Source organism: Hyperolius riggenbachi, chromosome 2 (genome assembly GCF_040937935.1).
Source record: "Hyperolius riggenbachi isolate aHypRig1 chromosome 2, aHypRig1.pri, whole genome shotgun sequence".
NCBI classification, from domain to species: domain Eukaryota; kingdom Metazoa; phylum Chordata; class Amphibia; order Anura; family Hyperoliidae; genus Hyperolius; species Hyperolius riggenbachi.
Genome location: NC_090647.1, coordinates 441,215,879 through 441,233,544, shown reverse-complemented (window position 1 = coordinate 441,233,544; position 17,666 = coordinate 441,215,879). Strand labels below are relative to the sequence as shown.

General features: G+C 43.9%; 1 protein-coding gene across 7 annotated transcripts in view; it reads left to right on the top strand.

Annotated features, from left to right (window-relative positions):
- The window catches only part of MAP7D2 (MAP7 domain containing 2), a 179,033-nt gene that overhangs the window by 74,323 nt on the left and 87,044 nt on the right, over positions 1–17,666 (top strand). For all 7 annotated transcript variants that reach the window (XM_068270001.1, XM_068270003.1, XM_068270002.1 and 4 more), the window contains exon 3: positions 10,801–10,964. In XM_068270001.1, coding sequence (XP_068126102.1) covers positions 10,801–10,964 — 164 coding nt within the window. The remainder of the gene's footprint in view (positions 1–10,800; positions 10,965–17,666) is intronic.

The following is a 17,666-nucleotide window of genomic DNA, read 5'->3' as shown; positions in this document are numbered from 1 at the left end:
TGCTATAGGCAGCATTGAAGGCACACTGGCTCACCCACTAATCCTTGTTTCCTTCCCTTTTTTTTCCTTCCCACTACCCTCTAGATTGTAAGCTCGCAAGGGCAGGGACCTCCTCCTAGTGTTTCTCATACTGCTGTAATTTTAACATATGTACATGGACCAACTACACATCAACTATATATGTATTTGTATTTTTAATTCTATTCAATGTCATGACTGTACAGTGTCTTGTATTTATTATGTTTATGTGTTCCCCATTATTTGTTTGTACTATGTACAGCGCTACGGAAGATGTTGGCACTATATATATATATATTCGTATGTATGTACAGTGGGTTGTAAAAGTATTCGGCCCCCTTGAAGTTTTCCACATTTTGTCACATCACTGCCACAAACATGCATCAATTTTATTGGAATTCCACATGAAAGACCAATACAAAGTGGTGCACATGTGAGAAGTGGAATGAAAATCATACATGATTCCAAACATTTTTTACAAATCAATAATTGCAAAGTGGGGTGTGCGTAATTATTTGGCCCCCTGAGTCAATACTTTGTAGAACCACCTTTTGCTGCAATTACAGCTGCCAGTCTTTTAGGGTATGTCTCTACCAGTTTTGCACATCTAGAGACTGAAATCCTTGCCCATTCTTCTTTGCAAAACAGCTCCAGCTCAGTCAGATTAGATGGAGTGCGTTTGTGAACAGCAGTTTTCAGATCTTGCCACAGATTCTTGATTGGATTTAGATCTGGACTTTGACTGGGCCATTCTAACACATAGATATGTTTTGTTTTAAACCATTCCATTGTTGCCCTGGCTTTATGTTTAGGGTCATTGTCCTGCTGGAAGGTGAACCTCTGCCCCAGTCTCAAGTCTTTTGCAGTCTCCAAGAGGTTTTCTTCCAAGTTTGCCCTGTATTTGGCTCCATCCTTCTTCCCATCAAATCTGACCAGCTTCCCTGTCCCTGCTGAAGAGATGCACCCCCCTGGCATGATGCTGCCACCACCATATTTGACAGTGGGGATGGGTGTGTTCAGAGTGACGTACAGTGTTAGATTTCTGCCACACATAGCGTTTTGCATTTTGGCCAAAACGTTCCATTTTGGTCTCATCTGACCAGAGCACCTTCTTCCACATGGTTGCTGTGTCCCCCACATGGCTTGTGGCAAACTGCAAACAGGCCAACTTTGTACAGTGCATGACTAATAGTTGTCCTATGGACAGAGTCTCCCACCTGAGCTGTAGATCTCTGCAGCTCGTTCAGAGTCACCATGGGCCTCTTGACTGCATTTCTGATCAGCGCTCTCCTTGTTTGGCCTGTGAGTTTACGTGGATGCCCTTGGCTTGGTAGGTTTACAGTTGTGCCATACTCCTTCCATTTCTGAATGATCGCTTGAACAGTGCTCCATGGGATGTTCAAGGCTTTGGAAATCTTTTTGTAGCCTAAGCCTGCTTTAAATTTCCCAATAACTTGATCCCTAACCTGTCTTGGATCTGTCTTGTGTGTTCTTTGGACTTCACGTTGTTGTTGCTCCCAATATTCTCTTAGACAACCTCTGAGGCCGTCACAGAGCAGCTGTATTTGTACTGACATTAGATTACACACAGGTGCACTCTATTTAGTCATTAGCACTCATCAGGCAATGTCTATAGGCAACTGACTGCACTCAGATCAAAGGGGGCTGAATAATTAGGCACACACCACTTTGCAGTTATTTATTTGTAAAAAATGTTTGGAATCATGTATGATTTTCGTTCCACTTCTCATGTGTACACCACTTTGTATTGGTCTTTCATGTGGAATTCCAATAAAATGGATTCATGTTTGTGGCAGTAATATGACAAAATGTGGAAAACTTCAAGGGGGCCGAATACTTTTGCAACCGTATATGTATGTATGTATGTATGTATCTATCGCGATCACTCAAACGGCTAGACCGATTTGAACGAAACTTTGTATACAGATCCCTTACTACCTGGGATGATAGGTTCTGGGGGTCTCCGGTCCCCCCTGCACACGTGGGGGGAGCTACAAACAGCAAATCAGATTTCACCCATTCAAGTCAATGGAAAACATGGAAAAGACTGCCATTCTGCCAGTAATCAAGCCAGAGTCCCCACACATGACACACCAATATGTACCTATTGATTTTCAAGGGGAATATTCACATTGCTACCATTCTTACACTGTTAGTGGCAGAGGCCTCAAACCTGATACAGTCAGTCATTGGGTGACTGGGGTCCAAATTCACTAAAGGGTTGGAGCCACAAACAGCCAATCAGATTTGTTACATTGATTTCAGCCATTCTGTTATTGGCAGGGTTCTCAAACGTGACACAGTTGGCCACTGGGTGACTGGGACTAATATTCAGAAAAGTGGGTGGAGCCTACAGCAGCCAATCAATTCACCTTTTGATTTTCAGGGGGAATATTTACATTGCTGCCATTCATGCACTCTTAATGGCAGAGACCTAAAATCTGCTACAGTCAGTCACTGGGAGACTGGGGTTTAAATTCTGAAGGGAGCGGGCCAAAAACAGCCAATCAGATTTGTTTAATTTCAATGGTAAAATGCAACTTATTGATGCCAAGGACCCCAAAGCTCATAAACTTGGTCATTAAGTGACTGTATGTCAAGATTAGAAATAGTGGGCGGAGCCAAAAACAACTAACTTTTTACATTGGAAAATGTAAACTGCAGCTTCTCTTACATTGTTAATGGTAGGATTCTCAAACTTCACACAGTTGGTCACTGGGTGACTAGGATTAATATTCGGAAAAGTAGGTGTAGCCTACAAGAGCCAATCAAAATTCACCTATTGATTTTCAAGGGGAATATTGAAACTGCAGCCATTCTCACACTGTTAATAGCAGAGGGCTCAAACCTGCTACAGTCAGTCGTTAAGTGTCTGGGGTTCAAATTCAGTAAAGGGGCGGAGCCAAAAACAGCCAGATTTATTTGCTGGATAAACTGCTTCCATTAGCACAATTTTGATGCCAGGAACCCAAAACCTCACAAACTTGGTCATTAAGTAGTGACTGTGTGTCCAGGTTACAAAAAGTGGATCGAGTTAAAAACAGATTTTACTGGGAAATTGTAAACTGCAGCCCTCTTCTCTTTTTTTTAAAGAATTTTCGTATTTGTGTCAGATTTTTTGATATTTTTGTACCACAAGAAGTACAAGACTCTATGCTTTTTGTATTTGATGATCCTTTCTATCAATAGAATGCCACAAACAGCCAATCAGATTTTTTTCATTTCAATGCAAATCACAAACTTGGTCAGTGAGTAATTGTGTGTTAGGGTTAGAAAAAGTATGCAGAGCCAACACCAGCCAAATACATACCCAGGCAATCAGATAGTAAAAAATAGGGATGGGACGAATCCACAATTTCTTCGAATCCGGATCCGAATCTAAAAAGGTTCTCGAATATCTCGAATCCCGAATCTAATGAATCCTGCACATAAAAATTGTGCGATCCGTGGTATAGTTGCCCGCAGTATAGGTACCCAGGCATAGGTAGCGAGGTAAAGGTGCCTTCAGTATAGCTAGCTAGGTATGGGTGCCTTCAATATTGGTAGCTTTCAGTATAGGTAGCAAGGTATAGGGGCCTTCAGTATAGGTAGCAGGGTATATGGGCCTTCAGTATAGGTAGCAGGGTATATGGGCCTTCAGTATAGGTAGCAGGGTATATGGGCCTTCAGTATAGGTAGCAGGGTATATGGGCCTTCAGTATAGGTAGCAGGGTATATGGGCCTTCAGTATAGGTAGCAGGGTATATGGGCCTTCAGTATAGGTAGCAGGGTATATGGGCCTACAGTATAGGTAGTAGGGTATATGGGCCTTCAGTATAGGTAGCAGGGTATATGGGCCTTCAGTATAGGTAGCAGGGTATATGGGCCTTCAGTATAGGTATCAGGGTATATGGGCCTTCAGTATCGGTAGCAAGGTACATGTGCCTTCAGTATAGGTAGCACAGTACATGTGCTTTCAGTATTGGTAGGTAACTAGGTATAGGGGCCTTCAGTATAGGTAGCAGGGTATATGTGCCTTCAGTATAGGTAGCAGGGTATATGTGCCTTCAGTATAGGTAGGTAGCTAGGTATAGGGTAAAGAAAAAGGCAGAACCCAACTGCCGGCCAGGGCACTCTATGAGTCATTGGATAAAAAAATACAAACTCATTTTATTAATACTAACATTCCTAATACATATTTTAAAAAACTGATGTTCTATACAATAAATGAGCATATTGGTGATAAAAAAAGCGGTCTGTAAGCCTGCCAAGCTTGTAGCCTATATCAGCCTGTATGGTGCGTAGTTCCTTCAGCCAATAAGTAAATAACTCCAAATCCTAGGCTCAATGAGCAATAGTTCCAGGAATATATATGTGGATTCCAGAGAAAATTGCAAAACTGCTTCAGTTCTGAGAATATGCAACAATATCTAGCTCTGGTGCAGTCCAGAACCTCTCCGCTGCCAATGGTAACCAGAGATAAAAAGGGGACTAGTAATGTCCAATCGCAACATCAATGCTGTTGAGATATTCAATGTTCTAATTACACAATTATGTCATCATCTGTCAATGTATGTATTATTAATATGCATCTCTTTTCTACTATGGAGTTCCCCTTTAGCCCGGTGGTGTGGTTCCGTTCTGAATGGGGCCCGCATATGCTCACTGTTCACTTGCATTTTAATTCTCCACCTATTTTCGTTCTGGTCCTATTTTCCACCCTTCTTCTTACATAATACTTATTCTCATTACTGCATCTGACCACCTGTTTGTTCGTGGAGAGTGGGCGCGGCGGGGTTCCGTGAAGGGGCGGACACTTGCACCTGTGCGCGGACAGCTGGGCGCCGCTGGGTGGCAGATTGCTCACCCAGCGTATCGCCCAAATCTTGCTGTCTGCGCACGCTGGTCTGACTGCCCGGATGCGCGCATTGGGCATGCGCGCGCTGGGAGAACTTTGACCAGCCCGGGCTGCCTGGAACGCACAGGCCGCGCCTCCTTTGACACGCGGCCGGTGCACTTCCGGGAACAACGCCATATATGGCGTGGGACACATCCATGGCTATACTGGGCATTACTTCAGCGGCCTGGAGTCCTGAGGAGCCGGATTACCGGCGAAACCGGTAGACTTAGCCTGCCGTAGCCCCTGCCATTCAGCCTGGCCTCTTTACAGCCTCCACACGGATCTGCACTCCTCCTTGCCATACAGGATGGCTTCCTTCCATGGACATGTGGACTAGCGGAGACATACATCACCACAGGACTGGTAGCTATAACGCTGGTCCAAATGCTTCATTGGAGCTGGCTGCTTCTTGCTTACTAAGGCTTTCTGCTCTTGTATTGCACGCTTTGGGACATTGATGTTGCGATTGGACATTACTAGTCCCCTTTTTATCTCTGGTTACCATTGGCAGCGGAGAGGTTCTGGACTGCACCAGAGCTAGATATTGTTGCATATTCTCAGAACTGAAGCAGTTTTGCAATTTTCTCTGGAATCCACATATATATTCCTGGAACTATTGCTCATTGAGCCTAGGATTTGGAGTTATTTACTTATTGGCTGAAGGAACTACGCACCATACAGGCTGATATAGGCTACAAGCTTGGCAGGCTTACAGACCGCTTTTTTTATCACCAATATGCTCATTTATTGTATAGAACATCAGTTTTTTAAAATATGTATTAGGAATGTTAGTATTAATAAAATGAGTTTGTATTTTTTTATCCAATGACTCATAGAGTGCCCTGGCCGGCAGTTGGGTTCTGCCTTTTTCTTTACACAATACTTCTTTGTAGCCAGACCACTCTGAGCCATTTTCTAATTATGTATTTCTTGCTATATTTTTGCTCAACAGTGTAGTGTTGGTTGATACGCTCTATCTAGCTAGGTATAGGGGCCTTCAGTATAGGTAGTAAGGTACATGTGCCTTCAGTGTAGGTAGGTAGGTAGGTAAAGGGACCTTCAGTATAGGTAGCAGGGTATAGGGCCTTAAGTATAGGTAGGTATGTAGGTAGGTAGGTATAGGGGCCTTTAGGTAGGTAGGTAGGTAGGTAAAGGGACCTTCAGTATAGGTAGCAGGGTATAGGGCCTTAAGTATAGGTAAGTATGTAGGTAGGCAGGTATAGGTGCATTTAGGTAGGTAGGTACGTATAGGGGGCCTGTAGGTAGGTAGGTAGGTAGGTATTGAGGCCTGTAGGTAGGTATAGTGGCCTGTAGGTAGGTATAGGAGCCTTTAGGTAGGTAAGTATAGGGGCCTTTAGGTAGGTAGGTAGGTATGTATAGGGGGCCTTTAGGTAGGTATAGGGGGCCTTTAGGTAGGTGGGTATAGCGGCCTGTAGGTAGGTAGGTAGGTAGGTAGGTATAGCAGCCTGTAGGTAGGTAAGGATAGTGGCCGGTAGGTAGGTAGGTAGGTAGGTATAGTGGCCTGTAGGTAGGTAGGTAGGTATAGCAGCCGGTAGGTAGGTAGGTAGGTATAGCAGCCTGTAGGTAGGTAAGGATAGTGGCCGGTAGGTAGGTAGGTAGGTATAGTGGCCTGTAGGTAGGTATAGTTGCCTGTAGGTAGGTATAGTGTCCGGTAGGTAGGTAGGTATAGGTGCCTTCAGGTAGGTAGGTATGTATAGGGGGCCTGTGGGTAGGTAGGTAGGTATTGAGGCCTGTAGGTAGGTATAGTGGCCTGTAGGTAGGTAGGTATAGGGGCCATTAGGTAGGTAGGTAGGTATAGGGGCCTTTAGGTAGGTAGGTATAGGAGCCTTTAGGTAGGTATAGGGGCCTTTAGGTAGGTATAGGGGCCTTTAGGTAGGCAGGTAGGTGCGTATAGGGGGCCTTTAGGTAGGTATAGGGGCCTGTAGGTAAGTAGGTATAGCGGCCTGTAGGTAGGTAGGTATAGTGGCCTGTAGGTGGGTAGGGATAGTGTTAGGTCGGTAGGTAGGTAGATAGAACCCCCCTCCCCCGCCAACCCCCCCACGGCCCCCTCCGTCCCCCGTGCCTCCTCCGCTCACCCCTGCATAAGAATCTACTCACCTTTCCCGTGGAGTGCAGAGCGGCAGACCTCTTCGTTACTTCCCTGTTCCCTCTAGTGGCTGCACCGGCTCTTACTAATGACGTCATTGTAAGAGCCGGTCAATAGGGGAACCAGGAAGTCGGCGAGAGGTCTGCCGCTCTGCGCTCCGCTATGGATAGGTGAGTGGATGCGGGCAGGGGGGGCGAGCGGAGGAGGCGCGGGGGGGTCGGAGGAGGATGAGTGCGAGCGGCGGATGCGCGGCGATGCAGCGTCGGGATTCGGCGAATTCGTATAGTGGAAAATGGCGTCGGGATTCGAATCCACGAATCTCGAATATTTCCTAATATTCGAGGGATTCGTGGATTCGCCGGATTCGTCGTCCCACCCCTAGTAAAAAATAATAGGTGATGTCACCAAAATCAGTTGAATCAGCGATTGGGCGTGCTTGTTGCAGCACTGATTATTGTTCTCTGTGTAGCTGTTTTATTTCTACATTAATGGCCTCAATTCACTAAGCAGTTTAGACTAGTCTACTGATAGTTTGGTGTAAATCAGGTGCATCAAAAGGGAATTCACTAATAATGTTTTAGACCTGGTCTAAATCATGCAGTAATTAGGTCGGTAAAGCAGGGAAAATTATCAAACGATGCAATTTACAAACAAGTAGCTATGACTGCCATAAATTAGCTGGTCTAATCTCTGACAGAAATGTGGGCGTGGTTACTCCTTGTTTGCCTTTGTGAATTGCATCTTTTGATCGTTTCCCCTGCTTTACCGACCTAATTACCAAATGTTTTAGACCAGGTCTAAAACATTACACCAAACCATCAGTAGACTAAAAAAAATCAGTAGACTAGTCTAAACTGCTTAGTGAATTGAGGCCTATACTGAAGTAAGCTGAGACTTTTCTTAAGCTAAATTTGCCAGTCACCAGCAGGTGGCGCTCTAAATAAGCATTACATTTTCATTTGTGATTAATAAAATTACAGCGATTCAATACATGGGCACTGTTGATCTTAAAGAAGCTCTCTACAAACCTATGTAACAAATCTTGGTTCTATGAAATACTCAAATACCCAATCCGAGAACTTAATTCTTATATAAAATATGTTTATCAGTGTATTAATCCTCCTATTGCACACATCTTGGCAGTCCTTGCTGTAGGTGGACAAATGGTAGGCATTGATTATTAGTAGTCTAGTTTAGTTTTTGTTTATTTTTCATGTTCATATCCCTCCCAATATAAGCAGACAGAATAATTACAGGAAAACAAAAATGACCTTTTGGCCATGAGTGACCATGGGTCTTTCTAACCAGTAATCCCCCGATTATTTAAAAAGAAACTACCACGTGCTACCCCCCTCTTACTACAAGCACAGTAGGCAGTTGCAATACGCGTGTGCAGTACTGCATCTATGCCATATTATACAATACAATAGCATTTCTATAGCGTTTTTCTCCCATAGGGGTCAAAGCACTTAGGCTCTCTCAGATTCATTAGTTGGTAGTAGGATGAAGTATTCAGACAACAAAAGTTATATTTCTGCAAATGCCAAACTGAACAGGTGGGTTTTCAGTCTGGATTTAAATACGTCCAGGGATAGAGCTGTCCTGATCTGCTGAGGTAAGGAGTTTCAAAATGTAGGAGCAGCATGACAGAAGGCTTTGGGATCAAAAGTTTCCAAGTGGACTCTGGGTATGACTAGATTATTAGAATCTGTGGATCTGAGATTGCAGGGATTGCTACGCAGCTGTAACATTTCTTTCATGTATCCGGGGCCCAGATTATTTAGTGATTTAAATGTCAGTAGGCCAATCTTTAATAGGACCCTCCATTTTATAGGTAGCCAGTGAAGGGAGTGCTGGACTGGCGTTATGTGGCAGTGACAGGGTTGGTTGGTTGGTTAACAGTCTGGCAGCAGTATTTTGTATCAGCTCTAGGCGGTACAAGTGCTTTTTTGGAAGGCCAGTGTAGAGAGCATTGCAGTAGTCCAGTCAGGATGTAATGAAGGCATGAACTAAGATCTTCTGGGGGATGAGGTGCTTGATTTTTGCGATGTTCTTCAGGTGAAAATAGGATAATTTCACCACAGCAGAGATGTGAGTTCTGAAGTTTAAATCCTCATCAATTATAACTCCCAGGCTACGCACATGATCAGAGCTGTGTAGATCCATGCCTCCAATTCCCAGTGGTGAAGACTGCAAGTTAAAGTGGACCCAAATTAAAAATACAAGATTTCAGAAATAAAATCTATTTTGTAAATTATAATAATAGCAGCCTTTTTTCAGCTGCATGCTGACAAATATAAAATATTTTACATTTATTGGAGGAACCCCTCCCTTCCTTTCAAATTGCCGGGATTTTTCCGGCAAACTGGTGGAGTAGATGGTGTCCGGCAATGGAGGAATTGCTAATGGCTGCCCCCAGTATAACCCTAGCTATGAAAAGAGAAGGGTGAAAAGCATGCACTGAAATGATCTTAGTAAGGGGGCTTTTAGGACCATTGTAGTCCCTTACACACTCCAATGAGTTCTGGGTCACCATGAGCTTGCTGGTTAGTCTGTACGAAATGATCATAGGTTTGAAGGAGTGTTTATTTATCTTTGTATGTGTCAGAGTGGTGCAACTAAATATTTTTAATTAAAAAAATGTTTGGTTTGGATCCACTTTAAGTTGTTTTGTTGTTATGTGCTGCCCTCCGATCAGAAGGACTTCAGTTTTGTCTGCATTTAGTTTCAGCCAGTTGTCACTCATCCATTGCTGTAGTTTGCCTAAGCAGGCGTTTATAGTTGGAGTTTGGTCTGTCACACCAGGCTTGAAGTAAAGGTATATTTGGGTGTCATCCGCATAGCAGTGGTATGTCAGGCCATGTTTTTGGATTAGTTTTCCAAGCAGTAACATGTAAATTGTGAAAAGCAGGAGAGAAAGGATTGAGCCCTGGGGCACCCCATACTTAATGGTACAGAGGTGGACAGGAAGGGCCCCATAGACACTTTTTGGGTTCTGCCACTCAAGAAGGATTGGAACCACTGAATAACTATGCCATCAATGCCACAGTATTCCTGTAGCCTGCTTATCAAGATGTCATGGTCAACTGTATCAAAGGCTGCACAAACGTCTAGCAGTATCAGGATGGAGCACTCTCCTCGGTCTCTTGCCATGAGCAGATGGTTGCATATTTGGATGAGGACAGTTTCAGTGCTGTGATGTTTCCTGAAGCCAGACTGGAATTGGTCAAAACTGTTGTTTTGTAGGATTTTGGCTTCTAGCTGGAGGTATACAGCCCAGAAAGGGAAGGTTAGAAACAGGGTCTGTAGCTGGTCATTGCATCTGGGTCCAGGGAGTGTTTTTTGAGAAGAGGCCTGATGATTTCTTCCTTCAGTAAAGCAGGAAATATCCCGGTTTGTACCGGTATTCCTCAAAATTGTAAACTGTTCCTTACAAACAGGTCGGGGCAGTTCAACATGAACTGTTGGGCCAGGATCCAGGTCACAAGTAGTTTGGCGGAGGTGAAGGAGGATGCTTGATGTGACTTCTTCATCAATTTCTTTTAAGTTTGGCCAACGTGTTACGTTGTCTCTGCTAATGGTCTTTGGCGCTATATTAGGTTCAGATATTAGGTTACAACTGTCTTTTAGTATGTAAGATCATTCTATTGTTTGCCCCCTTTTTTGATCACCTAAATTCAAACTCTCTTTATGAAATATCTGACTAGTTGTAACCTTATGTTACACAGTAGGTTGAACTACTAACATATTTGTTTTTTATATTTTTATGTTGCAGCTGTCAGAGAACAACAGATATTGGAAAAGCAAAGAAGAGCCAGACTACAATATGAAAAACAAGTGGAAGAGCGGTGGAAGAAGATGGAGGAGCAGCGGATAAGAGAAGACCAGAAAAGAGCTGCTGTAGAAGAAAAGAGAAAGCAAAAGATCAGGGAGGAAGAGGTAAGACACTTACTTGTCTTTGAGTTCCATAGCCATAAAGAAAATGATGTTGGGATTATTAGAATGGTTTTGGATTTCATTATTTTTTTTTAAACAAGGTTGAGAAGAGCAATTGGAGATTATCAGGGGCGTTGCTTGGGTCCTAGGAGATCCGGTGCACCCATGAGCAGTAGCCGGAGATAGCAGCGGCAAAAATGTGGGTGGCCATGTAGGGAGTGGGCATGGCCATGGGTGTAGCCAAATGTAGATGAACTTGGCAGCAGCGTAACCTAAAAATAATGGGCCTGCCCAGCAAAATGTTGGATAGAGCCCCCTATATTATACTTTAATTAGATAGCGTGCTCCCCCCATAAATGGGTAGCATTTTACATAAATGGCCAGAGATCCCCCTTACCATTGACTAGGTAGAGTCCTCTGGCCTGGCTTCTGTGCTGTCCTCGCCTGGCTGGCCTGGGTGCTGTGTTCAGCAGGCCTTGTGACACTATTACAGCTGGCTGGCCTGGTGATACTGTGCTGGCTGGCATTGTGATGCTGTGTGGGCAGACTGGCCTGGTGAAGTTGTGCTTGCCGTCTGGCCTGTGAAGCTGTGCAGGCTGGCTGGCCATGATGCTGTGCTGGCAGGAGTTAATACTGTTCTGGCTTGCAGAGCTTGAGCCCTGGAACTTCAGCCCTAGAGTATAAGTAGCCAGACATAGGTGCCACCAGTATAGCCAGGCATAGGTGTCCCCAGTATAGGTAGCCAAGCATAGGTGCTGTCAGTATAGGTAGTCAAGCATAGGTGCCGCCAGTATAGCCAGGCATAAGTAACCACAGTATAGGTAGTCAAGCATAGGTGCCACCTGTATAGCCAGGCATAGGTGTTCCCAGTATAGGTAGCCAAGCAGAGGTGCTGCCAGTATAGCCAGGCATAGGTGTCCCCAGTATAGGTAGTCAAGCAAAGGTGCCACCTGTATAGCCAGGCATAGGTGTCCCCAGTATAGGTAGCCAAGCATAGGTGCTGCCAGTATAGCCAGGCATAGGTGCCCCTAGTATAGGTAGCAAGCTGCCTGTCCTCCCTCTCCGCTCCCCCACCTCCTCTTGGCTGGCCGCAGAGTCCAGATCCCTCCTCTGTCAGGCAGCAGTACTTCCTTTTGCAGATGAGCGGTGATCCCCGCACTGCAGGAGAGCTGTGTCCCTGCCTGCTAGCATGCGTATAAAGGAACTTCCTGTATACACGTGCTAGCAGGCAGCTCTGGGGTTGAACGCTCGTCTGCAAACTGAAGGAACTGCCACCTGACAGAGTGGGGATCCGGACGCCATGGCCAGCCCAGAGTAGGTGAAGGGGTGCGGGGAAGGGGGCGGCCATGATGGTGGCGCTTCGTGTCTAGGAACAATGATGGACACCATGTGCCCTGAGGTTCGGGGCACCATGGGTGGGATCCGGGTCACGTGACCTGGATCTTCAGCCCTAGCGACGCGTCTGGAGATTATTCATGCCTGTTTAATGGGAACCTGAAGTGAGAGGTATATGGTGGCTGTCATAGATATTTCTTTTTAAATAATACCAGTTACCTGGCTGTCCTGCTGATCCTCTGCCTCTAATACTTTTAGCCATAGACCCTGAACAAGCATGCAGATCAGATATTTCTGACAAAAAAATCTGACAAGATTAGCTGCATGCTTGTTTCAGGTGTGTGATTCAGACACTACTGCAGCCAAAGAGATCAGGTAACTGGTATGGTTTAAATGGAAATAAATATGGCAGCATCCACATCTTTCACTTCAGGTTTAAGGGGGACCTAAAATGAGAGGTACTGTATATGGAGGCTGCCATATTTATTTCCTTTTAAACCATACCAGTTGCCTGGCAGTCCTGATGATCCTGTGTCTCTAATACTTTTAGCCGTAGACCCTGAACAAGCATGCAGATCAGTTGTCTCTGACAAAAATCTGACTGGATTAACCCCATGCTTGTTCCAGGTGTGTGATTCAGACACTACAATAGCCAAAAGAAACAGCAGGGCTGGTGGTGCAGGATGCTGTGCACTGATATCTGTGCGTTGCGCTATATATATATATATATATTTCTATTTCTACACTTTTCTCTGAGGACGTATCCATGACGACGACAGAAAGGGAGGTAGAGGAGAGCCTGTATTCAGGAATTGGAACTCTGGACAGAGAGACTCTAATTTAAAACACAACAGACTGTAACGGGCTTACTCAACCGGGGTTCCCTGAGTACTCTGCAGGCATTGGCATTTTTCCCCATTGCGGGGGTTGGGGGAAGTATGATAGAGAACACTATAATGGGGGATACTGTAAAAAGAAGCATTGAATTAAAAATAATAATGAGCACATTAATAAAAAAAGCACTAGAATAAGGCGATATTAAAATGAAGGGCACTGTAATAGGGGGTAGTGACATAAACAGCCACTTGCAAAATAAATGTAGGGGTTTCTTGAGATCCAAAAATTACTTGCAGGGGTTCCTTGAGATCTAAAAAGTGCTTGCAGTATTCCTCCAGGGTAAAAAGGTTGAGAAAGGCTGGACTATACTCTTAAGCCCCATCTACACCATGGGACATTGAAGCGATCCGGCGGCTCGATTAGCCGCCGGATCGCCTCTTCCGCGTGCCCGCCGCGTCCCCGCGCGTGCGCCGCATTCGATTCCCCGCTCGTGCCCGCTCGTCCCCGCCGGCGCCGCTTATCTCCTGCACGATTCCCTGCCATTGTTCCCTCGCGGGGATCGAGCAGGGAATCGGCGGTGCAAAGATCCGTCCTGCCGGATCTTATCAATCGAGCCGCATCAGCGGCTCGATTGATAAGGAGCATCGCGGCTGCATCTACGCGTGTAGATGCGGCTTTAGTAGTGATAAAACTGCCTGAAGTTATAACCCTTCCCCATTCCTATACAATACTTTGAAAACTGCCTGAAAAATTTAATAAAATTAATGATAAAGGATAATTGATTTTGCAGAGTGTCATTCGTCTGTAAAATAAATGGGAATGAGATTTGTCATTTGTAAACTGTTTACAATTTTTCTTTTGTCCTTCAAACCTGAACAGCAGTAAAGCTTCTGAGCCGTTCAGACTACATTCTTGATCAGCATTCTGACTAAAGGTGGCCGCACACCATACAATAAAATGATCCAATGTTACAGCAATTTGATAAAAACAATCGATCGGGAGTGATGGATTGTCAATTTCTTAATGCATAGACGAAAGCAATTTTTTCTGAGTTTGCAATCTATATTTCCATAATTGAGGAAAAATTGAACACAAGTGTGTGTTTGGTACATATTTTTCAAACGTTACAATCAAACTGAAAAATTGATTGTAATTGTTGAATTGAAAATAAATTAAAAAAAATGGTATGGTGTATGTGGCCACCTTAAAGGATACCCATGTCAAAGTAATTTCTATAAACGGAGGGAGCAGGGGAGTGTGTAGGCATCAGTCTTTATCCCCATCGCCCCCCCCCCCCTCCCCCTTGTTCTTCTCTGTCTTCCTCCGTACCCTTGTTTACACCACCATACCTTGTACCAGGTCGGCCAGGCCGTGCACTACTGTGCTAGTCTGGAGGGGTGTGTCCTTGATCACACTCCCATGACCGAGTGTACTCTGCACATGCGCATTACAAGTTGTTACGTAGTGCGCATGCGCACATTAATCCCGGCCACAGGAGCATGATCAAGGACACGCACTGCCGGGCCAGCGCTTGTGCAGAAGTGGGTGACGTACAGGGGCATTTACAAGGGGACGGAGGAGAACAGGGAGAGGGGTGGACATGACATGCCTGCACCCTTCATTTGTAGAGATTGTTTTGCCTTGGGTATTCTTTAATGCCTGTCCATACCTGTATCAAATTTTCCAGTGTAATTAATCACTTTGATTGAATTAACTGGGAATTTCTTCTCATAATGCCCACATGATCAATATCCAAATTAATTTGTACAGTTTATTAATCAAAAGCTTGATTGGCACATCAAAAAAAGCTGTGGAGGAGGAGAAGCAAGGGATGGATGGCCTCCCAGTGTGGCATTTCACTGAGCAGTACAGATGGTCATTAAGATGCGCATAATTCCACCTTGCGTGGAAATTGTGTGCCACTTGGAATGGCCCAGTTTCAAGCCGCATATAATTTGCATGCTAGCCGTAATTATTTACATTTCATCATTAATAGTGGACAAGGTGGCAGGACTGAGCACTACAACCCCAGTGATTTTCAATGAGTGATTAATGGCTTGCCATACAGGATCTTTATTGACAGGTTAGCTTTTCAAAGACAAAGCAAATGAAGTGATTTTTCCAAAAAATAGGGAGACGAAACCGGCTTAAGAATGAATTGCAATAACTGGTTTAGCTTTGGAGATAATTAATGTTTTAGGGAATGCTTATCTAAAGGGGGATGCAATCCAGCGGCATATGGAAGTGTGGGCTGAGGCCAATGTGAGTGTTTTAGTCCTACCCAACGAGACTTTGTTTCTAAATCCAGTGTTGAAATTATGGTATCTGTCTCCAATGGCTACTGGTGCTAAGAAAAATCTTTTACCTACATTTATTTTTACTAATTTTGGGGCTAATAACACTGTTGGAACTCATAATCCCTTTAGTTGAGACACCGCAGAATATGTGGCTATTGTGCAGAGTATTCTCACTAGTGGCAAGTATGAGTGGCATATTCCACAGGGAGTATGGCAGAGCTGAGAATGTCTTTCTTTCAACCATTTTGAAGAAGACCATGTACATACATGCACAATTACTGTCCCCCATAGATATTGGGACTAGATCCCTAGATCCCTCGACCGACAGTTTGGGGCCAATGGAGAGTGGGTGGACGGATGATGCAACTTGACGTGCACCACACATCAAGTTGGAGGGGAAAGAAAATGATAGACTGGGCTTTCATTTGGTCGAGATGATCTGGCAGTCCAGATCTCTTGTGGACACGTGGGATCAGGAGCTGCCGCACACATGCTAGATTCTTGGCAAAGGTGCCCCGGAATGGCCTTCACACCATCTAGAGTGTATAAAGCTTTAGTCCCCTAATCAACTTTAACAACCATGATAAATGTGGGATGATGTTGTGTTGTGTGAGTTTATTATTTTTTTCTTATTCTTCAAGCATTTAAAACAAAAAATGGTCCAAACTATTGCAAGTGTAACTGCTGGCCCTGCTATATCTGTATCTCTTCCTCACTATTTATGCCATCCATTGCACTCTTCCCTTGCTTCTTTTGGTCACTATTTTACAATCAAAGCAATATATGGGGGGGGGGGGGGGGGCTGGGTGTAATATACAGTAATAATATTCTGACCAAGATATTAGAACGGATTTTTGCTAGAGGGAGCCCTAACTTGCTGTTCTGTTCCTCATAAACTTTGAGGTCATTCACACTTGAAAGTATTCTTGCAACTTTCTTGCACCGCATTGTATTACAGTGCAAAAAAAATAAAAATAAAATGCTGAACTTTATCGACATGCATACATACAGGTGTGAACAGGTGTTACTGTATGCAACAGGCTGTGTCACATTAAAAATTATTATTGCTCTTTTTTAAAAAATCCAGTTTTTCTACTGACTGACAGGGGTATAGTTTATACCACCATTAGGTCGCATTCACAGTGGGACGTTATGGTTGCACTTTATAAAGTCTTATAACGCAGCTTACCGCACTGCAATGCTAATTCTATGGGCCGTGCACAGTGCGACGTTAAAGTCGCGTTAAAGTTACGTTGTAGTAACTCTCACTGCTTGCAGTGAGTTACCTCTTAACGCAGACACGTTGCGACTTTAACATCGTGTTGAAACGCAACGTCCCTCTGTGAATGCGACCTGAAGGCTTCAATTTTTTGTGTCTATAAGATTCTGAGATTAAAGTCCAATCCAGACTGGTATGATTTGCTGATACAAGGAAACAATAATGCAGGTAGTGTACACAGGTAGTTACAGCCATTTTTATTGATTTATAACTATGGGTATTACAGGTTGCAAGTGACCCGGAAGATACAGCATCTTAATACCTCATTATTTTTTGCACAAGACCTCACTAATCGCTGTTGAAATGGCCAAAATGCTAAAGAAAAGCACCTACAGATCCAATCAGCAAAAGATAACCAATAATGAATTGTTTCTTTAGGTCATGTATTCCTTGTATCTCAGGAAAAGCCTGGAAATTAAATATTGATTTCCTGGTAAAGGGATTGCATTTTGAGCAGTTTAAAGTAATGATGACCTGTAGCGGTTTCCTGCACTCCAGAGGCTGCTTTTCTGAAGGGTATGAGAAGATGAAGTAGAATTGTATTTAAAATTCTGGGTGTGCTAATGGAGCTATATTTGCATTCAGAACTGTACTGGCATGTTTCATGTGTTGTTTAAAGAGAAACTGTAGTGAAAATAACATAATGAATACAATTGCTTATTTTTTATAATCATTTATGGATTATTTAGTCAGTGTTTTCCCTTTGTAAAATCTTTCCTTGATTTACATTTTGAAATGTATCACTGGTGGGGACATCTTTAGTTCTGCCAGGTGATCTGTTCCGAATGTTCGTTATTGATAGTTCTATGCACTGAGGTAGATATTGCTTGCTTGGCAGTTTGAAAAAGCTGTTATTTAAAGGGAACCTAAAACAAGGCTTCCATATTTATTTCCTTTTTAAGCAAATACCAGTTAGGTGGCTATCCTGCTAATCTATTTGGCTGCAGTAGTATCTGA